This window comes from Perognathus longimembris, unplaced genomic scaffold (genome assembly GCF_023159225.1).
Source record: "Perognathus longimembris pacificus isolate PPM17 unplaced genomic scaffold, ASM2315922v1 HiC_scaffold_5347, whole genome shotgun sequence".
Taxonomy (NCBI): Eukaryota; Metazoa; Chordata; class Mammalia; order Rodentia; family Heteromyidae; genus Perognathus; species Perognathus longimembris.
In genome coordinates this window covers 1-22,382 of record NW_025960764.1, presented here as the reverse complement: position 1 = coordinate 22,382, position 22,382 = coordinate 1, and the positions used below count along the sequence as shown (strand labels likewise).

General features: G+C 69.1%; 1 protein-coding gene and 1 pseudogene across 1 annotated transcript in view; one reads left to right on the top strand and one right to left on the bottom strand.

The window, feature by feature from the left end:
- Nucleotides 1-14,004, top strand: part of LOC125345160 (coiled-coil domain-containing protein 33-like) — a gene marked incomplete at its 5' end in the record, with an annotated part of 30,527 nt that extends 16,523 nt beyond the window's left edge. The window contains 9 exon segments of the mRNA XM_048337386.1: nt 8,591-8,713; nt 8,716-8,764; nt 9,085-9,173; nt 9,809-9,940; nt 10,054-10,106; nt 10,368-10,575; nt 12,203-12,292; nt 13,426-13,539; nt 13,894-14,004. Of these exon segments, the coding sequence (XP_048193343.1) occupies nt 8,591-8,713; nt 8,716-8,764; nt 9,085-9,173; nt 9,809-9,940; nt 10,054-10,106; nt 10,368-10,575; nt 12,203-12,292; nt 13,426-13,539; nt 13,894-14,004 (969 nt within the window).
- Nucleotides 14,005-15,290: 1,286 nt separating this feature from the next.
- LOC125345159 lies at nt 15,291-19,914 on the bottom strand (annotated as a pseudogene).
- Between the last annotated feature and the right edge of the window lie 2,468 nt (nt 19,915-22,382).

The window sequence follows — 22,382 nt, the reverse complement described above, 5'->3', positions numbered from 1 at the left end:
CCCACCCCCCCGCCACCCCTCCCCAGCATCCAGGTGATCAGAGCTTCCTTGGAACCCCCACGACCCCCAGACCCCCAGGGTGGACCCAGCGAGGGGGGCCCCCAGGGCCTGCGCTACCCCAGCCGTAGATCCCCCGAGACCCCGCCCCAGGCCTCTCCTGGCCTCCCTGAGGACCCTCGGCTAGAAGTCACAGCGCCGTCACCACCCGCAGTGAGCCAGGTGGGGCGCGGTGGCTCGCACCCGCAACCCTTCCGCCGCAGGAGACGGATGTGAGGGCCAACGCCAGCCAGGGCAGAGAACCGTGTGGGAGGCCCGGATTTCCAGTTCACCAGCCCCAGAGCTGGAGGGAGAGGAGCGGTTCCTAAGCCGGGGCTGGGCAGGCCGTCCCCGGCCTCCAGGCCCAGGTGGCCCGTGGGGGGCGGAGGGTAACGAGGCCTCGCGATGCAGGCGATTTATAGACAGCCGCCGTCGATACCGCTGGGGGTGGCCCAGGGAGAGACATCAATAAGCACTCTCGTTATGGCTTCGCCCCTCCCCTCCCACCTCCCCCCCCCTCCCGTCAGCCCGCCTGCTCCACCAGCCTGTGCGCACCGGGCCTCGCTCGATTAATTCGCACTTGTTACCATCTGTTCTTTTCACGCATCCTCCTCACGGGAGTGCGCGGCCCTGGCCTCGCTGGCGGGGCCTTCGTGGAAGACGCCGGAGCAAGGTCGTCGGGCTCCCTCCACAAGGTCATACTGACCCCCCCCACCCCACCCCGACCGGGTGTGTCCCCTCCCTCCAGCAAGGACCTCTGAAGGCAAAGCCAAGGCGTCCTTGTCTCCTGCCCCCCCCCCCTCACTCCGGTGAGCCAGGCTGGCCTGAGGCTCTCCTAACCCTCCCCCCCCCGCCCCCCCACCCCCCCACCCCCCACCCCCCCGCCAGCTACTTGGGCGGCTGAGCTCTGGGGCTCCGGGTGCAAAGCCAGCCAGGCGGGGCAGACAAATCGCGGAGCCTTGTCTTGTGTGGTCCTGGGGCTTGGACCCGGGGCCCGGGTGCCGTCCCTGCGATCTTCCGCTCAAGGCCGGCCCTCCGCCGCCCCACCCCACCACGCGCTTCCTGTCCTCTGGGGGTCTAGCACGCTTTCTCGGCTCTCAGCCTCCCGAGCAGCCGGGATGACGGGCGCCAGCCGCCAGCCCCTCGGCGCAGAGACGCTCAGCTCCGATGCATCGGCAAAAAAGATGCCGGGAACGTGGCAGAGCGCCCGCCTCGCAGGCTTGAAGCCCTGGGTTCGATTCCTCAGCACCACATCAACAGAAAAGGCTGGAAGGGGCGCTGTGGCTCAAGTGGCGGAGTGCTAGCCTTGAGCAAAAGAGAAGCCAGGGACGGCGCTCAGGCCCTGAGTGCAAGCCCCAGGACCGGCAAGAAAAAATGCTGGACCAGAGGCGTGGTTTAGGTGATAGAGCACCATCCGTGAGCAGAAAAGGCTAAAGCAAGAGGACAAGGCCTGGAGTTCAAGCCCCATAACCGAGCACACACGCACGCACGCACGCGCACACACACAACAAAGAATGATAATGAACAGACAAGCCATTTGGCGTCCTGAAGTCCCAGTGCTGGCGGAGGGGCAGGAGGGATGTTTAGCCGAAGCCAGGTGGAACCTAGGGGCCCGGGCATTGGTGGGGGTGGAGGGGGCGGGGCTTCTCGGTGAGACTGGATGGTGCGTGGCCTTCCCTGTGATGCTGAGGGGGCGTGGCTTCTCGCTGTGCAGGGGCGTGGCTTCCCAGTGAGGCAGAGTGGGGCGTGGCTTCTCAGTGCGGGGGCGTGGCCTCCCGGTGAGGCGGTCCTGGGGGCGTGGCTTGCGAGGCTGGGCTGGCGGAGGGTGGGAAGTTGGCAGCCAGGCCTGCTGAAGGCCCTGCGCGGTGCCCTCTGCCCTTGGGCTCTGCCTTTCCTCTCCCTCCTCCCCGCCTGGCGCCGCCCCGCTCTTCCCGGGACCCCCGGCTTCCCTCTGGTAAATGCCCGGGGCTTTGGTTTTGGTTCTGAGGAGTTGTTTTTTTTTGGTGTCTGTCTTGGGTCTTGAACTCAGGGCCTGGGTCTGTGCAGGCCGGTGCTCTACCCCGTGAGCCGCAGCTCCACGTCCAGCATTTTGCTGGTTAGAGATGAGAGTCTCACGGACTTCCCTGCCCAGGCTGGCTTCGAACCATGACCCTCAGATCTCGGCCTCCTGAGCAGCTGAGACAGCGGGCATTGGGCCGAGGGGGGGCTCCTTAGCACCCATTTCACAGATGAGCCGCCCAGGACCCGGCCGGGCCCCCCAGACAGGCTCGGCCAGCTTGAGGGGTCCCCTCGCCCCTGCTGGCCTTCCACGTGCGTCATGCGTCCAGTGCCGGCCCCCCGGGGAGCCGGGGTGGGAGCCGGGGTGCCCCCTGCCTCCCCGCACAGGGGCTGGCGGGCCGCCCGGCCCGGGGCCCCGGTGCTGCCGGGCTGCTCACGCGCGGTGCATTATTGATGCCGCCTCTAATTGTACGTTTCCCAAAGTCTACAGACCTTTGATGAAAAATTCATGGCCCGCCCGAGGACGGGAGCGCAGCCGATCGATCGGGGGCTGAGCGGGCCGGGGGGGGGGGGGGCGCGCTGGGTGCCTCGCAGAGGGGGGCGGCTGGAGGCTGGCATGGCGGGGGGAGCGTCCTGCTACGGCACGGGGCCTAATTCTGGGGCTTGGGGTCTGGGGGAGGGGAGGGTCCTACCCCAGGAATCTGAAGGATGGGGGAGCTGAGGCCCCGTCCTTGCGGTGCCGGGGGGGGGGGGGGGGAGACGAGATAGATTCACATTCACCCCCCACACACACCAGCTCCACAAAGGGAACCCGAGGATGCACCCCAGGTTACAAGAGGGGGAGCCCCAGGCTCAGGGACCCGGGGGCGAGCTGTCCAGGGTACAAAGCTACTTAGCAGTAAAGGCCACTGGGCCCACCGCCCCAGGCCAGCTCGAGAGTGAGCTCCAGAGCAGCGTGAGGCGGGGGGGGGGGGGCCCTGCCCAGCCCCCCCCCCCCTCGTGGGGAGAACATTATAAGAAAAAGCAGCCACTTCAGCCAGGCGCTGCTGGCTCCCACCAGTCAGCCCGGCGACTCAGGAGGCTGAGAGCCGAGGATCACGGTTCAAAGCCAGCCCGGGCAGAGGAGTTCCTGAGCCCCTCGTCTCCAATGAGCCACCTGAAAACTGGAGGGGCGCTGCGGCGCAAGTGGCAGAGCGACAGCCTTGAGCACAAGGAGCTCAGGGACGGTGTCCCGGGCCCCGAGTTCAAGCCCCAGCCCCGCAAAAACAAGAAAAGACGAGGAACAGCGAGCAGGCCCAGCCTGGAACGAAACAGACAGCACAGGGGACCGACCATGTGTGATGCCCCACCTCTGAGCAGAGACAGCTTGTTGGGTCCTGGTGGGGACCGCCCAGGGCCCTCCCCCACCTCCGGGACCCCTCATTCTGTCCACACAGAGCATGGGGGCGCCCCCGCCTCCCCCAGGGGCCGTCTAGGCTGTGGGCTGTGTGTGTGTTTGTTTGCCCTCTGCTTTCCAGAGCATTCCTTTAGAAAACCTCCTCCTCCCCCGCCTCCACTGTTTCCAGATCTTTCCAGATGTTAGGAAACCGTGGCTCCAGATGTTTAGAAAGCAGGGCCAGGCCCCGGGGGGTGGGGCGAATCTCAGGCAGAGGAAGGGGCTGGGGGGGCGTGGAAGTGGAGGACAGAGCGGGAGGTGTGGTGCTCACGCCTGCCGCCCCAGCGACTCCGGTGACGGCCATGGGGGGGGTGGTTCAAAGCTGGGGGGGGGGGGTGGGCAGGAGAGCGCGTGTGAGACTCCGAGCCCCACGGACCCACGGAAAGGTCCGGAAGCGGAGCATCAGCCGGGCGTGGAGAAGCTCAGGCCAGCGCCCCGCTCCGGAGTTCACGCCCGCTCCCCGCACACACAGAATACGTGGGGGGGGGGGCTCAGAGGGATTTGGTGAGGGACGGGGGGGGGGGGGTGCGTCTGACATGGGGGAGGGGGTCTTCCGGGCCGCCCTCCCCCGCCCTCCCCAGCCCGGTTCGCCCGAGCTGGGCACCCCACCCTGGAGAAAGAGCCGAGGCGCCTCCGCGGGGGCCCCCCCCCCCGCCTCCGCGGGGGCCCCCCTCCCCGCCTCCGCGGGGGGCCCCCCCTCCCCGCCCTGCGGGCGTCGCCAGGCAGGCACTTGTTGTGGTAGCAACTGTCTCCGGGGACCCAGCCTGGGGGCGAGGACAGCTGGCCGCGCAGATGGGGGAGCCCGGGCCCCCGCCCCGCCCGGCCCCCCGGGCTGCCCGGGCTACCGGGGACCACCGATCGGTAAGTCCCCGGCTCCCCGCTCACCGCGGCGGCAGGTGTGGGGGGTGCGTTGCTAGGCAACGGCAGCCACCGCGAGCTGGGGGGGAGGGGAGGGGAGGGGAGGCCGGCCTGCCGCCGCCCACGGTCGCCCAATCACCTCCCCGCTCACTCTGAGCCCGGGAGCGGGGCAGCAGGAGGCGGCTTGCGTGGAAGGTGACTCTGTGTGTGTGTGTCCCGCTGGTACTAAGACTTGAACTCAGGACTCGGGTGCTGTCCCTAGCATTTGAGCCACAGCTGCTGCACTTCTGGCTTTTTTTTTTTTTTGGCAGTAACTGGAGAGTCTTAAGAGAATTGCCCGCTGGGCAGGGAACGTGGCCTAGTGATGCAGCACTCGCCTAGCAGGCATGAAGCCCTGGGTTCGATTCCCCAGCACCACATAGACAGAAAACGCCGGAAGCGGCGCTGTGGCTCAAGTGGCAGAGCGCTAGCCTTGAGCAAAAAGAAGTTCAGGGACAGCGCCCAGGCCCTGAGTTCGAGCCCCGGGACTGACATAAAAATTGCCTGCCAGGCTGGTTTTGAACCGTGATCCTCCCCTGCCAGCTTCCTGTGTGGCTGGGATTACAGGCGTGAGCCCCAGGCCCCTGGCTCTGCGCGCTCCTCAGCGCCCCCCCCCCCAGGTCCAGCCTCAGGTTGCTGTCAGGAGAGGCACGTGCTAGCGGCGCGGGTTCCGGGTGACCCCGGGGGTCTTCCTGAGGAAGGAGGGACCGGGAGGGGACAAGAAAGGAGAGCCGAGGTCCTCCAGGAAGCCCCGCCCCCAGGCCCGCCCGGCCCGGCCCCAGGCCATTGTCCTCGCCCGCCCAATTAGCCAGCCCGGCTTCCTGCAGGGGCCAATTAGACAGGAGCGGGGGTCAGGCGCCGGCCAAGGCCCGGCCCCCCCCCCCTCCCGGGTCGGTAAGGCCAAGCACAAAAAAGCGTGCAGGCCGGAGCTCCTCCCTGCCGCCTCCGGGAGGGAGAAAGAAAGAGCCAGAGAAAGGGAGAAGGCGCTCCTTTTGTTTCCGGCTGGCAACCTTGGGCTGAACAATGCCGGGCTCCCCGGGCTGGGGCCCCGGCTGGCTCCGGGGTAGTTTGGCCGATTGCAGGCACGCCGGGCTCCTGGGCTGCTCCTCCTCCAAGGGGACCGAAAGGAGAAGCGGGGGCTGGACTCTCTGCCGCCCCCACTCCCTGTGTTTGTCGTCCTGGGCTTGAACTCAGGGCCTGGGCGCCGCCCCGATGTCCTTTTGCTCTGCCACCTTGCGCCACGGCTCCACTTGTGGGCTTTTGCTGGGTCTGCCCGGGGCTGGCTTTGAACCGCCGTCCTCAGATCTCAGCCTCCCGAGTCCCCGGCGTCTGACCGGAGCTGCGAGTTTCCGGGAAGCAGAATCTGCCGTGAGCAGGGCCCCGGTTCTAGAACCCTCCGCGGCTCCCCGGAGGAAGGCTGTCTGGGAAGGAGGGTGGCGGGCTGGGGGGGGGGGGGGGCGGTCCTGGAGGAGGAGGCTGCCCGGCGGGGGCTGCGGGGGGGGGAGAGCTGCCTCTCTCGGGGCCCCGAGATGCCCCCCCACTTTCCAGGAAGGAGAAAGGGCCGGGGCACGTGTGTGCTGAGGGCTGGTGACACGCGCGCCGTGCACGCACACACACACACAGGCCCGCCACGCTCCCCTCTGGTCCTCCGTCTGGCTGACGCTGAGCGTTGGCGGAACGCCGCTGCCCCCTGGTGGCCGTAACAGCGAATCGCATGCAGGCTGGCCCGCGAGCCGGGGGCCTTGGGCGGGGGGGGGGGGTGGAGGGGGAGGGGCTGGGGACTGGGACCCAGGGGTGGAGCAGCCAAAGCAGGGGTGGAGGGGCTGGGGAGGGTAAAGGACTGAGGTTCTGCTCCCCCCCCAGCCCTCCCCAACCTTCCCTCCCTTCCTCCCTCCCCACCTTTCCGGCAATTGCCCTGTGTGGTGCGTGTGTGTGTGTGTGTGTGTGTGTGTGTGCGCGCGTGTGTGTGTCCTGGGATTTGAACTCGGGGCCTGGGCGCTGTCCCGAAGCCCTTGCACTCAAGGCTAGCGTCTTACCACGTGGGCCACGGCTCCACGTGTGAACCGCCATCCTCAGATCTAGCCTGACGGGCGTGAGCCACTGGCGTCCAGAAATCACCACGATCTTGAGGGCCCTTCGCCAGCCACCCATCTACCGCGCCCCACTCCCATCCTCGACTTCAAAGAGCCGCCCCTTCCACGGCCCCAGGTGGTGGCTCCTGTCTCCTGGGCTCCCCGGAGCAGCCAGCCCCTCCCCGGCCTGGGGCAGGCAGTGGGGGGGGGTGGGGGAAGAACCCCAGGGGCATGTGACCTGCTCCCCTCCAAGGCTGAACAGTGACGCAGACTGCGGCCCTGAACCACGGCCTTCCAGCCCAGCTGGGCCACCAAGGACACGAGGCTGCAGGAATGGCAGCCCGGAGGGGGTGGGGGGGGACTGACGCCAAGGACCCACTCCCCCCCCCCCCATGAGGCCTCAGGCAGGGCGGCGGGGCAGGACCTCGGCTCTGGTCACCAGCCCCGGGGAGGGGCTGCCGCAAGCCCGGGGGTGACCCGGGACAGCGCCCAGGCTCCCGTGATTTGAGGATATCGGATGGGCATTGTCCCCAGGGAGCGGGGTGCTGCTCTGCACCCCTGGAACCCCAGCCCCTCGGGAGGCTGAGCTCGGAGGTCCGGAGAAGCTGGGGTGGGCGTGGGGAGCCCGATGTGGTGTCTGGGACCCCCGCCCTCAGAAGCCCACGGCCCCTGGGAGAGGCCCGACCACCCAGCAGGAGGGACCCAGGCGGAACGTGCCGGCTGAGCCCTTCTTCCTGGGCCCCCCCCGGCCGAGGGCAAGGCCTCCCCAGAACCTACACACGTGCCCAGAAACGCCTGCGCACACAGATTATTCATTGCTCTGAGCGTTTCCTAGAAGACCTGTGGTTTTCTCCAAACTTGTGTCGCACGGCCTGTTTGCATTATACTTGATGAATGGCAAAGTATTATGGGGGGGGTGACGTGGTAGGGTCACACAGCACGGAAGAACAGTGTCAGGCCTGGCACGGTGGCCTGCACCTGTAACCCCAGCCACACGCCTGGCACGGGGCCTGCACCTGTAACCCCAGCCACAGGGCCTGGCACAGTGGCCTGCACCTGTAACCCCAGCCACAGGGCCTGGCACGGGGGCCACGTCTGTAACCCCGGCCACAGGGCCTGGCACGGGGGCCTGCACCTGTAACCCCAGCCACAGGGCCTGGCACCGGGGCCACGTCTGTAACCCCAGCCACAGGGCCTGGCACGGGGGCCACGTCTGTAACCCCGGCCACAGGGCCTGGCACGGGGGCCACGCCTGTAACCCCAGCCACACGCCTGGCACGGGGACCACGCCTGTAACCCCGGCCACACGCCTGGCACGGGGACCACGCCTGTAACCCCGGCCACACGCCTGGCACGGGGGCCATGCCTGTAACCCCAGCCACAGGCCTGGCACGGGGGCCATGCCTGTAACCCCGGCCACACGCCTGGCACGGGGGCCTGCGCCTGTAACCCCAGCCACAGGCCTGGCACGGGGGCCATGCCTGTAACCCCAGCCACAGGTCTGGCACGGGGGCCATGCCTGTAACCCCAGCCACAGGGCCTGGCACGGGGGCCATGCCTGTAACCCCAGCCACAGGCCTGGCACGGGGGCCATGCCTGTAACCCCAGCCACAGGCCTGGCACGGGGGGCCCGCGCCTGTAACCCCAGCCACAGGCCTGGCACGGGGGCCACGCCTGTAACCCCGGCCACACGCCTGGCACGGGGGCCACGCCTGTAACCCCGGCCACACGCAGGCAGTGATCAGGAGGCCGAGGCTCGGCGCTGGCCCTGGTGCTCACAGGAATGGTGGGCAAGTGCATAGCCAAAGGCGGCCTGGAAAGCTGGGGCCTAGGGGTGCGCGTGTGCGCGTGTGTGCGTGGTGCGCGTGTGCGCGTGTGTGCGTGTGTGCGCGTGTGCGCGCGTGTGCACGGCCGGTGCTGCGGCTTAGACGCAGGGTCTCAACCCTCGCTCGCTTTTTATTTCCACTCAGGCTGGTGCTTGACCACTTGAGCCGCCCCTGCCCCGTGTTCGCTGGTGGAGGCGGGCGTCCCGGGCCCTTTCCTGCCGCGGCCGGGGCTCCCGGCGCCATGGGCCTGGGGGGGTGGGCGGCGTGGGGGGGGCCGGGGGAGGGAGGCGGGGGGAGAGCAGAGCCGCCCCGCTCCGCCCCGGCAGGAGGTGAACAACTACCGGCGGGCCATGCAGAAGATGGCGGAGGACATCCTGTCGCTGCGGCGGCAGGTCAGCGCGCTGGAGGGCGAGAACCGCACGCTGCGGGCCACGTGGCGCCGCCCGGGGCGGAGGAGGAGGCGGAGGCGGAGGCCGGCCAGGAGGAGGCCCAGGCGCTGGGTGAGGGCGCGGCCCGGGGCGCTGGGGGGGGGGCGGGGAGGCGGGCACGCCAGGCGAACACACGGGCCCGCACACACACACAACCATACAGGCGTGTGCAAGGCACACACGCACACGCAGGTGCACACGCAGGCACAGGTGCAGTCCCTGCCCAGCCTGGGCTCCGGCCCCCACCCCCGGCCCCCACCTCCCCCCAGCCTCCACCCCCGGCCTCCATCCCCCCCCTTGCCTCCCCCCCCGGCCCCCACCCAGCCCCCACCCCCAAGGGCGCCATGGCGGCTGTGCCCCGCCCCCCCTCAGCCTCCTCGTCCACCCAGCAGCGTCCCTGAAGCAGAAGTTGCTCCTGAGCGAGCTGGACCTGAGGAAGCTGAGGGACAAGGTGCAGCACTTACAGAACGAGCTGATCCGGGTGAGCGGGGCTGGCGGGGGGGGCGGGGAGCGGGGGGAGGCGCCAGCGGGAAGCAGCTGGGGCCCCGGAGGCCAGAGGTGACCCGCACTGCCCCCAGGCCAGGGCTGACCACACTGTCCCCCCCGAGGCCAGGGCTGACCACACTCCTGCCCCCCGAGGCCAGGGCTGACCACACTGTCCCCCCGAGGCCAAGGATGACCCGCACTGTCCCCCCCCAGGCCAGGGCTGACCACACTCCTGCCCCCCGAGGCCAAGGATGACCCGCACTGCCCCCCAGGCCAGGGCTGACCACACTGTCCCCCCCCGAGGCAAGGATGACCCGCACTGCCCCCCAGGCCAGGGCTGACCACACTGTCCCCCCCGAGGCCAAGGATGACCCGCACTGCCCCCCAGGCCAGGGCTGACCACACTGTCCCCCCCGAGGCCAAGGATGACCCGCACTGCCCCCCAGGCCAGGGCTGACCACACTGTCCCCCCCGAGGCCAAGGATGACCCGCACTGTCCCCCCCGAGGCTAGGGCTGACCACACTCCTGCCCCCCAAGGCCAGGGCTGACCCACACTCCTGCCCCCCGAGGCCAAGGATGACCCGCACTGTCCCCCCGAGGCCAGGGCTGACCCCCTGCCGTCCCTGCAGAAGAATGACCGCGAGAAGGAGCTGCTGCACCTGTACCAGGCCCAGCAGCCGCAGGCCGCGCTGCTCCGGCGCTACCAGGACAAGCTGCAGAAGATGCGGGGCCTGGAGGACACCGTGCGGCACCAGGAGAAGGCGGGCGCCGGGGGCGGGGGCGGGGGAGGGGGCGGGGGAGGGGGCTCCGGGGGCCTGAGGCCTGGGCCTGGAGCAGGGGGCCGGGCCAGCCTCGCCTCGGTGCTCCCCTCCAGGTGATCGAGAGGATGGAGCAGGTGCTGGAGGACCGGCTGCAGGAGAGGAGCAAGCCGCCCGCCGCCCGGCTGGCCTCCAGGAAAGCCCAGTGCGGGTGCGGACCCCCCCCCAAGAGCAGCCACGGGCGGGGCCGGGCTCCCCCAGGAGACACACACACGCTCACACACACACACGCTCACACACTCACACACACACGCTCACACACACACACGCTCACACACGCTCACACCCCCGAGTCACGAGTCACGGGTGGCGGAGGAGCGGAGTGGAGGGAAGTGGGGGGCGGGGCGGGGCAGGGGCGTGGAGGCCGGAGGCCCACGCCCGCACCCCCCCCCCCCGGCATCCCCCCTCCCCCGCAGCCTTCCCTCGCTCCCCGCCTACGGCCACCTGCCCGCCGCGGCGAGAACCTGCCCGCCGACCTCTACTCCCTGCTGCTGGCTGAGAACTCCCGGCTGCGGGCAGAGCTGGACAAGAGCCGGCCCCAGGTGGCGCCCATCATCCTGCAGCAGCAGGCCCTACCGGTAAGGGGGGGGGGGCGCCCTGAGCCCCGGGGTCGGGGGCCATGGCCGGCCGGGCGTCCCAGCCGTGCGGGAGGCTGAGACCCGAGGGTCGCGGCTCTAGGCCCGTCCACACGCCTCGTCGCCAGGGAGCCCCCAGAAGGCCACCGGTGCTGCGTGTGCTCACGTGACAGAGACCCAAGCTTCCGCGGAAACGCCAAGGCGCAGCACCTAGGCCCTGGGTTCTACCCCGGTACTGGCATTAAAAACAGCAACAGGGGCTGGGAATGTGGCCTAGTGGCAGAGCGCTCGCCTGGAATACACGAAGCCCTGGGTTCGATTCCTCAGCACCACATATACAGAAAACGGACAGAAGGGGCGCCGTGGCTCAAGTGGCAGAGTGCTAGCCTTGAGCAAAAAGAAGCCAGGGACGGCGCTCAGGCCCCGAGTTCAAGGCCCAGGACTGGCAACAAAACAAAACAAAGCCAGCAACAACCAAATCAGCCAGGCGCTGGCAGCTCACGCCTGTCACCCCAGCCGCTCAGCCCTGGACAGAGAAAGCCCGATAAACTACTCACTCAGCAAAAGCCGGAAGTGTCGCCGTGGCTCACGTGGTAGAGCGCCAGCCTTGAGCTCAAGAAACTCAAGAACAGTGCCTGGGTCCTGAGTTCAAGCCCCAGGACCAGCCAAAAAAAAAAAATCCACCGCGGGGGGCTGGGAATGTGGCCTAGTGGCAGAGAGCTTGCCTCGTATACATGAAGCCCTGGGTTCGAGTCCCCAGCACCACATACACAAAAAACGGCCAGAAGTGGCGCTGTGGCTCAGGTGGCAGAGTGCTAGCCTTGAGCAAAAAGAAGCCAGGAACAGAGCTCAGGCCCTGAGTTCAAGGCCCAGGACTGGCCAAAAAATAAAATCTGCCGTGGGCTCAGTGGGGTTCTAGGTGCCTCCTGGGTGGTGAACTTGCACGCCCTGCTCTGTCCCTGGTCTCAGGCGGGGCACCTGTACATCCGACCTCTTCTCCTTCACCCTCTTGCACTTCCAGTTCAGAGCCGGCCCCACATGACCCTTGACTCCTGACCCCTGACCCCTTTCTCTACTCCACCAACTTCCGCCAGGACCCCACCCAGGCCTCCCAGAACTCCCTCCTAGAACCTTCCCGGGGATCAGTACAGCCTTGGAGAGCCCTTTCCCCCATCCCAGGTGGACCCCGGGGAGTCGGGAGCAGGTGGAGACGCGGCAGAGAGGCTGCTTGGGACGGAAGGCCCCGCCCGCCCCGAGGGCGTGGAGACCCTGTCCTGCAGGTGCGTCCCGGGCCCCCGGGGGCACAGCCGGGGCTGGGAGCCCCTGCCCGTGCGGGTAGCCAGGTGCCCCGCGGGAGGGGCACCCCGGCTCCACGGAAGCTTCGGAAGCGTCCCAGCTCAGTCCCCTGGGGACCTGCGAGCACGCGAGTCCACGAGTTCAGAACCCCGCCGCCCCGCCAAGGGAGCGGGCTCAGGCCTGGAGGCCGAGCCCTGGCACCGGCACCACAGACGACGCCTCGAGAGGGCGCCCGCCCAGCAGCTCAGCCCGGGGGGGGGGCGCTCCCGCCGGCCCTCCCCCTGCCGGAGCGCGGGCCCCAGGCGGCAGAGCCGACCTTCCGCCTCGCCTGCAGGACCTCCTGGGCAGCAGCTCTTCAGACAAGTTTAACCTGCTGGCCAAGCTGGAGCGGGCGCAGAACCGGATCTCGGCCCTGGAGAACCTGGTGGGTGAGGCGAGCCTGAGCTCACTGCCCGGCCTGCGGCCGGGACGGAGGCGGTGGACAAGCAGGGTCAGGGCTGCGTGGGTGACCGGACCAGGGCTTAGCACGTAACCAAGATCCAGGCTCAGGACGTGGCGGACAGGATCAGAACTCTGTGTGAGACCAGGATCAGGGCTCAGTGTGTGTCTATTCTCAGGGCTCTGGTGTGAGACCAGGATCAAGGCTCAGTGTGTGTCTATTCTCAAGTCTCAGTGTGAGACCAGGATCAAGGCTCAGTGTGAGACCAGGATCAAGGCTCAGTGTGAGACCAGGGTCAGGGCTCAGTGTGAGACCAGGATCAAGGCTCCCTGTCAGACCAGGATCAAGACTCAGTGTGAGACCAGGATCAGGGCTCAGTGTGTGTCTATTCTCAGGGCTCGGTGTGAGACCAGGATCAGGGCTCAGTGTGTGTCTATTCTCAGGACTCGGTGTGAGACCAGGATCAAGGCTCGGTGTGAGACCAGGATCAGGGCTCAGTGTGTGACCAGGATCAAGGCTCCGTGTCAGACCAGGATCAAGGCTCAGTGTGAGACCAGGATCAAGGCTCAGTGTGAGACCAGGATCAAGGCTCGGTGTGAGACCAGGATCAGGGCTCAGTGTGTGACCAGGATCAAGGCTCAGTGTGAGACCAGGATCAGGGCTCAGTGTGTGTCTATTCTCAGGACTCGGTGTGAGACCAGGATCAGGGCTCAGTGTGTGACCAGGATCAAGGCTCAGTGTGAGACCAGGATCAGGGCTCAGTGTGTGTCTATTCTCAGGACTCGGTGTGAGACCAGGATCAGGGCTCAGTGTGTGACCAGGATCAAGGCTCAGTGTGAGACCAGGATCAGGGGCTCAGTGTGTGTCTATTCTCAGGGCTCGGTGTGAGACCAGGATCAGGGCTCAGTGTGTGTCTATTCTCAGGGCTGGGTGTGAGCTCTGGAGGTCAGTCTGTGCTGGGTCAGCGAGTGGTGTGGAGTTGGAGCGCTGGCTGGGGCGGGCTGGGGTGCGGGGCTGGGGTGCGGGGCTGGGGCGCGGGGCTGGGGTGCGGTAGGCGCGGGCTGGGGTGCGGGGGCCGGGGTGCGGGGGCCTCTTGCAGCGCCCGTGTCTGTCGGCAGCTGGAGGACTCGGCGCGCCGCTGGGGGCGGGAGAAGCAGAGCCTCGCCACGCGGCTGCAGGAGCAGGCGCACGGCTTCCGGAACCCTTCCAGCCTGGTCCTCGCGGACGCCTCTGTGAGTGAGGCCTGGAGTCGGGGTGCTGGGGGGACCGGGGCCTGGGGGAGGGCGGAGCCGTGGCTCAGACGGTAGAGCACCGGCGTCCAGTTAAGGCAAGAAAGCCAAGTGAAAACACAAGGCTCTGAGTTCAAGTCCCAGGACTGGCACTTAAAAAAGAAAGACAGGAAAACGATGGACCGGGGTGGCCTCTCGGGAATTTCTAGAATGTTCTGCCTGTTGTCTGTGACCCGTTGGCCCCAGGCTGGTGGCCCGTGGCCTCCCTCGGGTTGGGGATCCCCGAGCCCCAGGACGTGGGGGTCCCTGCGAGTGGGAGCCCGCCCGCCTCACCTCGGGTCACTTTGCACCCCACAGGACGTCTTCGTCTCCCCCACGGACCCCAAGCGGCCCCCAAAGCCGGAGCCCCAGCAGCCGGGCCGGCCCGACGGCTCCCAGAAGGCGGCGGCCGACGCCCCCCCCAGCTGAGCCCGCCCCGCCCCCGCCCCGTCCACCCGAGACCACTCATTAAACGCCGGAGCTCCGCACCAAGGCTTCCGGCCTGCTCCCGCCAGCCTGGAAGGGCGGGAGGGGGGGGCGGGGGCCCGGAGGGCGGCAGGAGGGAGGACGGGGCCAGGGTGGGGCCCCCCCCCCTGCCGTGGTCCCCGCTGCGCTGCCGATCACAGTTCCAGCCTGGGCAGCAAAAAGCTGGCATGGAGTTGTTGGTCGAGGGGCGGAGCGCCAGGCGTAGCGGAGAGCCAGGCAGGCGGGGGGGGGGGGGGGGGGGGCGATCCAAGCCCGGCGTGGATTCACGGGGAGACCTCAGGAAACCCACACACGGAAGAAAGGGGGGCGGAACGTCTCCCCCGCCCGATACCCGCCGTGCCTGACACGGCACCGCGTGGCCCGGCCCCTCTGTCCCCCCCCCCCAGGATGGATTGACGTCCGAAGACGCGTGTGCAGATGCAGGCGGTGGGGGGGGAGGGGGTGACTCGGTGCGAAGCCTCCCGCTCAAGGTCGCTCAAGGTCAGGTTTTCCGTCTGTTCTGTGAGCAACTGCATGCCTTAGAATCTCTTTCTGGAACTGGGGTGTCTGTGTGTGTGTGTGTGCGTGCGCGGTGTGTGCGTGTGTGTGTTCGTGTTCCAGTCCTGGGGCTCGAACAAAGGGCCAGGGGCGCTGTCCCTGAGCTTTTTCATCCAGGGCAAGCGCTCTGCCACGGCGCTACGTCTGGCTTTTGGGTGGTTATTTGGAGATGAGTCTCCCAGACGTTCCTGCCCGGGGCTGGCTTTGAACCGCCATCCTCAGGTCTCAGCCCCGAGTGGCTGGGATGACGGGCGGGGGCCACCGGTGCCCGGCCAGAAACTGACGTTTCCGAATCAAGATTAACAGGTTCAGAGGAGAGAAAGAGAGCCGAGAGAGGGAGGGAGGGAGGAGGGAGGTGGGAGAGGGGAGGGAAGGAGAGAGGGAGAAGGGGGGAGGGGGAAAGAGAGCAGGCGCCGGTGCTGGTCGTCCCAGCTCCTCGGGAGGCTGAGACCTGAGGATCGCAGTTCAAAGCCAGCCCGGGCAGCAAAGCCCCACCCTTATCTCAGATTAGCCAGCAAAAGGCTGCAGGTGAAGGCCTGGCTCAGGCGGCAGAGCACCAGCCACGGTGGAGAAGCCGAGCCTGAGCGCAAGGCTCTGAGTGTGGAGTGGGGGACAGGCTGGGCCACGCCGGGTGCCACCCCCCAGGCGGCGGGGCCCCGCTGGCGGAGCTCAAGGGGCTGAAGGGGGCCCGGTCACACGCACGCAGCACCCCCACCCGACACGGGTGCGGCCCGGGCACAGCCAGGGAGGCCCGGGGTGGGGGGGGTGGACCAGGCCCAGCGGGGGCCGGGCAGGGCGGAGATGCCCGCAGCCCCCTCCCCGGGGGGCCTCAGCCTGACCGTGCCCCCCGGGGTGGAGCAGCCCGCAGAGCCGCTGCCGCCCCCGGCACGGAACGCGATGGAAACGCAAGTCCTCCGTGGAGCTCCCCAGTTTAATGTCTTCCAGGGGGCAGGGAGGGAGGGCAGGGGAGGGGCTGGGCAGAGGCTCTGCGGAGGGGGGGGGGCGGTGACCGCCGCCGGCTCTAGGGCTGGGGCTCGGGGCCCCCCTGGGCGAGGGGCAGAAGGTGAGGAGGATGGGCCTGTCGGGCACCAGGATGAGGCTGAACTTCGTCCCCACCTCTCGGAACTGCTGGAGTTCAATCCGGAAGTTCTCCAGCACCTGGGGGGGGGGGGGCAGCGTGGGCTGGGGGGGGGCAGCGTGGGCTGGGGGGGGGAATCTGCCTCCCCTGGGAGCCCGTCGCTCAGCCCCAGGCAGGGGCCAGCTCCAAAGAGGGGGTCCCACCCCCAAAAACAGCCCCCACCCGGGGTGTCCCAGAGGCTCGCTGCTTTCTGGGCACTGGGTGAGCTGAAAAGCTAAGCCTCGCCCGCCACCCCGGCCGGGGGACCCCGGGACGCAGCAGGGGGGGGGCCACGGCCCGACTCCCCGCTTCTCAGAGGCCCAGGCCTGAGGACCGCACCTCAAAGCCAGCCCAGGCGGGAATGCGGCGGGACTCGACCCCAGTGAGGCCCGAGTTCGAGGCCACAACCAACCCACACAATAAACTCGTCCAGGCGGAGGAGTCGGCCCTGTGCTCCGGGGGGGGAGGGGGGGAGGGGGAGGGGGACTCCGTGGGGAGCACTCACGTGGATGAGGAGCACCGTCATCTCCAGCTCGGCCAGCCGCCGCCCCAGGCACTGCCGCACGCCCCAGCCGAAGCCCAGGTAGCGGAAGTGCGTGGCCGCCTTGTCCTCCCCAGCCAGCGCGAGGGGTCGAAGTGGTGGGGGTTGGGGAAGATCCGGGGATCCCGCCCCATGGCATAGTTGGCCACCTGCACCAGCGTCTGGGGGCCGGAGGTCGGAGGTCAGAGGTCTCCCCCGCACCCAGGGGCGGACACACTGGCCGCCGGTGACGCGGAGCCTGGCCCCGTCCTACCCAGCCCTCGGGGAAGGCTGAAGGCTCCAGGGCAGATAACAGGAAGGACTTCCGGCCCCTGGGCCCCCTCCCGGCCCCTCCCTGGACTCCCAAGATGCAGCCCATCTGCAGCCTCACCCCAGCCCCCCCCAGCCCTCCCCCCCCCCGTCCTCTCCCCCCACACCCCCCCCACGCCCCCACCTTGGCCGGGATCTTGTAGTTCCGGAGCACTAAGTCATTCTCTGGATATCTCTGCACGGTGACAGAGATGGGGTGCAGCCTGCGGGGGGAGGAGGAGGAGGAGGACACCCCGACACTGACGCAGCCGGGAGGCGGGGTGCTGGGCCGCCCCCCGCCCCCCCGCCCCGGGACCCCCGGCCGGCTCACCTCAGCGTCTCCTTGATGCTGGCTTTGAGGAGCGGGAGGCGGGGCAGCATGGCGGCCAGGACGCCCCCCGCCCCCCCGCCGCGCCGCCCGCACCTCGGCCCGCAGGGCCTCCTGCACGCCGGGGTGGCGCCCCATCTCGTACAGGTGCCACTGCAGCGTCATGGACGTCTGCGGGGGACGGGGGCCGGGGGCCGGCTGTCAGGCACCGCGTGTGCGCGCGTGTGCACGCACGGGTGTCACGCACTCCGTCCTGGGGCTCGAACTCGGGGCCTGAGCGCCGTCCCTGGCTCCTCTTGCTCAAGGCCGGTGCTCCACCGCTGAGCCACGCCCCAGCCCCCAGATTCCCGCTCCTCCCCGGCCTCCGGAGGCCCCGCCCGCGACGGCAGAGCCCACAGCGCCACGGGCAACCGTGTGAAAAGAAAAAAACCTTCCCCAGGCCGGAAGGTTCTGGAGAACACCTGGGTCGTCCTCCCCCTGGGATCCCCGCCCCCGCCTCGCATGCATGCCTGCGGAGGCTGTGCCCCGAGGGTGGCAGGAAGGATCATGCGAGCCTCCCCTCCAGTGAGCCAGCAAAAAGCTGCAAGTGGCGCTGCGGCTCAGGGGGTAGAGCGAGTTCAGGACGGCGCCCGGGCCCTGAGTTCAAACCCCAGGACCGGCGCGGGGGGCGCACACACGCACACACACAGCCTGGACCTCCCTGCCCACGCCCCGGCCCGGTGTCCCCAGCTCGACTTTACCGTGTCCACCCCTCCGGCCAGCATCTCGGTGACGTTGGCCTCGATGTTCTCCTGCGGGAGGCGGTTCCTGTCCAGCAGGCTGTAGAGGATGCCGGGGTACCGGTCCACCTTCCTTCTGCGCTCATGTCCAGGTAGAAGTTCTGAGTGTACATGCTCGCTGCGGACAGGGCAGCCGGGCTGCGTTTGGCTCAGCGGCTACTTTGTTTGTTTGTCTTTGTTTTTTGTTGCCAGTCCTGGGCCTTGGACTCAGGGCCTGAGCACTGTCCCTGGCTTCCTTTCGCTCAAGGCTAGCACTCTGCCACCTGAGCCGCAGCGCCACTTCTGGCCGTTTTCTATCTATGTGGTGCTGGGGACTCAAACCCAGGGCTCCATGTATACGAGGCGAGCGCTCTTGCCACTAGGCCACATTCCCAGCCCTCAGCAGCTACTTTGTGCTCGATTCCTCCTCTGTTTTTCCCCCCTTGCAGGTGCTCTACCCGCCCGAGCCAGTCCCTTTGTCTTTGAGGGGCCGTTCCCTCCTTTCTTCTTCTGTCAGTCGTGGGGTTTGAACTCGGGGCCCTGAGCTGCTTGTGCTCAAGGCTGGCGCCGCTCCTGGCTTCCTGGCGGCTCACTGGAGATGAGAGGCTCAGGGGCTTTCCTGCCCGGGCTGGCTTTGAACCGCGATCCTCAGATCTCAGTGAGCCCCCAAGCCCAGCTCCATCCCCCCCACCCCCAGGCTAGCCCAGCTGTCATCCTCCTCCTCCCTGCCCGCCCCCAGCGGGCATCACAGGGGTGCGCTGCCACACTGGAACTCGGGCGCTCACCCACCGAGCCACGTGGGCAGCGGTGGAGGCGACCTTAGCCCCTGCCACGCCCGCCCCCCTCCCGGCCCCCCCCACCTCTGCTGAAGATGGTGTCCCAGGCGTCCCGGTGGTCGCGCCAGGTCCGGGTCCCCAGCACGCGGAAGAGGCCGGGCGGCAGGCTGAGCATGGGCACGCTGCTGTGGAACATGCGCTCGATGGCGTCGATGAACCGCTGGTTGTCGGGGTTCACGACCTCCTCCAGCATGCCCAGCCGCTCCCCGAAGACCACCGAGGTGATGGCTGGGGGGGGGGGGAGCGGAGCGCGCAGGCCCGGGTGAGGTCAGGCCCGGCCTGGGGCCCCGCCACCCCCGCCCAGGGAGCCTCCGCCCACAGGAGGCCACGCCCTCTGAGGACCCGCCCGGGAGGCTCCGCCCACACGAGGCCACGCCCTCTGAGGACCCGCCCGGGAGGCTCCGCCCACATGAGGCCACGCCCTCTGAGGACCCGCCCGGGAGGCTCCGCCCACATAGGGCCCGCCCAGGATGCTCCGCCCGTCGATGGCCACGCCCACCGATGGCCCGCCCAGTGAGACTCTGCTCACTGAGGCCACGCCCATTGAGGACCCGCCCGGGAGGCTCCGCCCACATGAGGCCACGCCCTCTGAGGACCCGCCCGAGAGGCTCCGCCCACCTATGGCCCCGCCCACTGAGGCCCCGCTCATTGAGGCTCCGCCCACCTATGGCCCGCCCACTGAGGCCACGCCCACTGAGCCCCCGCCTAGTGAGATCACGCCCACTGAGGCCCCGCCCGGGGAGGCCCCGCCCGGGGAGGCCACGCCCACGGAGGCCCCGCCCACGGAGGCCCCCCAGGGTCTCCTCGCTGCGGCCCCCTGGCCGGGCGCGCGGCCCGCGGGCCTGCACTCGGGGCCCGGGCGCTGCGTCCGGGGTTTTTCCACTCGAGGCTGGCGCGCGGCCCCTGGAGCCACAGCGCCTCTGCCGGCTTTCGGGTGTTTTATTGGGGGGAGACCGGAGTCGCACGGACTTTCCTGCCCGGGCGGGCTTCGAGCTGCCCTCCTCGGATCCGGGCCTCGGGAGCGGCCGCCAGCGCGGCTCCCTGACTGACGGGATCGGCCCCACCCGCCCTGCCGCGGGCCGGAGGGGAGACCGAGGCCCCCAAATCCCTGGGCGGTGGGGCCTCCAAGGCTCGGCCTGGCTGGACCTACAGGGCCCCCACAACGCCCCTGCCGTGGGGTCTGGGCTGGGTCTCGGGGTAAGAAGGGCCAGGTGCCAGGGGACCCCCCCCCCAGCCCCTTACACTCGAAGGCAAAGCGGAACAAGTCGTTGCTGATGTCCCCGAGAAGGTTCCGGAGCCCTGCTGCCTCACGCGCCTGTGCAGGAGCCTGACGAAGTCCAGGGACACGGCCTCCATCATGGGCACGAAGTTCTTGATGGCCTCGGGGGACATCACCTCCTGGTTCAGGGCCAGGCGGTCCTTCTTCCAGGCCTCTGACTTCCTGAGGAGGCACGAGAAGGGGCCCCGGCACCCGCCTTCAGGGACCCCGGCCTGGGCCCCGGCACTCCACCATCAGGGACCCCCAGCACCTCACCATCAGGGACCCCCCAGCACCTCACCATCAGGGACCCCCCCAGCACCCCTCCATCAGGGACCCCCCAGCACCCCTCCATCAGGGACCCCCCCAGCACCTCACCATCAGGGACCCCCCAGCACCTCACCATCAGGGACCCCCCCAGCACCCCTCCATCAGGGACCCCCCCAGCACCCCTCCATCAGGGACCCCCCCAGCACCTCACCATCAGGGACCCCCCCAGCACCCCTCCATCAGGGACCCCCCCAGCACCTCACCATCAGGGACCCCCAGCACCCCCCCATCAGGACCCCCCAGCACCCCACCATCAGGGACCCCCCAGCCTGGGGCCCCAACACTCGACCATCAGGGACCCCCCCCCAGCACCCCGCCTTCAGGGACCCCCAGCCCGGCCCCCAACCCTGGGCCAGGCCCTGAGCAACCCCGGCGAGCCTGGGAGAGGAGATAAAAGCGTATGGAGGGCTGGGCCACGGCCCCCCGCCTGTCACCCCAGCTACCCGAGAGGCCGAGCCCCGAGGATGGAGGTTCGAAGCCGGCCTGGGCGGGCAGGCGCGTGGGGCCCGCATCCCCAGTGAGCCAGCAGGACAGCGGGCGTGGTGCCGTGGCTGGGGGGGGGGGGAGCAGATCGCCGCCCCCCGCGGAGCTGCTGGATCCCTGGGCCGGGACCGGGGTGCCCCCCCTCGCTGGGCCGGGACCGGGGTGCCCCCCCTCGCTGGGCTGGGACCGGGGTGCCCCCCCTCGCTGGGCCGGATCGGGGTGCCCCCCTCGCTGGGCCGGGATCGGGGTGCCCCCCCCCCGCGCTCACTTGAGCAGGACGCCCAGGGGCCGCTGGTAGTGGCTGGTGGTAGGCCACCAGGGCGGGATGAGGAAGCGCTCGGGGTGGGGCCCCTCGCCCCGGAACAGCAGCGCCGCGTCCTCGGGGTCCAGGATGTACACCGACTCCAGGGCGCCCAGCTTCTCCCTGCGGGCGGGCGGGGCGGGCGGTGGAGGGGGGGCGGGTGTGGCGGCTCCTCCACGCCCCTCCTCGTGCACACGTGTGTGCACACACTCGGGCCGCCGAGGGCGGGGACGACTCCCCGGACACCCCGCGTCGCAGCCGGGGTCACGGTGGGGCGCCGGGCTGCGTGGGTTGCGTGTCCCGTGTGCTGCGGTGCGTTGCGTGTCGCGCGTGCTGCGTGGGTCTGTGGGTTGTGTGTGGCGTGCGAGCTACACGGGGTGTGTGCTATATCGTGTTGCACGCACACATGCACACGCATGCACACGCATGCACGCACAGACCACCAGCCAGCAGACCAGGCCCCTCCCGCCCAGCGGCTGCGCGCAGATCCGCTTCCAGGCAACACGGGAGTTGATACGGAGCGGTGGGTCCTCCCCCCCACCCCTCCCCCCTCCCCCTCCCTCCCCCCCCATCCGACCCCTTCCCTCACCGTCCTCCCAGCCGCCCCAGTCTCGTCCTTGACTTGCCACAGCCTTCCAGAAAATCCTCTGTGCTGTTCCCAACTACCCAGTAGACTGGCGCGCCCGAGTCCACGGCTCCCGTGACCCGCAGGCCGGAGGGCGGCCAGGGGGCCGGGAAAGCCGGGCCTGAGCGTGCACGTGCGTGTGCGTGTGTGTGTGCGCGCGCGCGTGCCAGACTAGGACTTGACCTTCGAACCTTGCACCCTCCCTTGGCTTTTTTCCCCTCCAGGCTGGCGCTCTACCACCTGAGCCACGCTCCACGTCGGGCGTTTTCTGGCTCGCTGGAGATGAGAGTCTCACGGCCTCTCCTGTCGGGGGCTGGCCTTGAACCGCGATCCTCAGACCTCAGCCTCCCGAGTCCCCGCCCTCTGCTCTGGCCGGCTTCCCCCGCGGCCCGGCCGGGCGGCCAGCGGCGGTGTGGTCAGGACGGAGCCGTGGCCGGAGTCCAAGCTCCGGGGCACGCGCGCGCACGCGCGCACACACACACACGCACATGCACACGCACACGCGGCCCGAAGGTGGCTGACCATCCCCAGGAGAGCGAGCGCTCGCCTGGAATCCTGGGAATTCCCAGCTGAGGTCTGGGACTGGAAGCCAAGTCTCTAAGACGCTCCCAGCGCTCCCGAACCCACGGGGGGGGGGGGGGGGAGCACCAGCCTTGAGTGAGAACGGAGGGAGGGAAGGGAGGGATGGAGGGATGGAGGGAGGAAGGAGAGAGGGGAGGGAGGGAGGGAGGGATGGAGGGAGGAAGGAAGGAAGGGAAGGGAAGGGAAGGGAAGGAGGGAGGAGGGAAGGAAGGAGGAAGGGAGGGAGGGAGGGAGGGAGGGAGAGGACGGACCGGGGAGGGGAGGGAGGGAGGGAAGGAAGGAGGAAGGAAGAAGGAAGGAAGGAAGGGAAGGGAAGGAGGGAGGGAGGGAAGGAAGG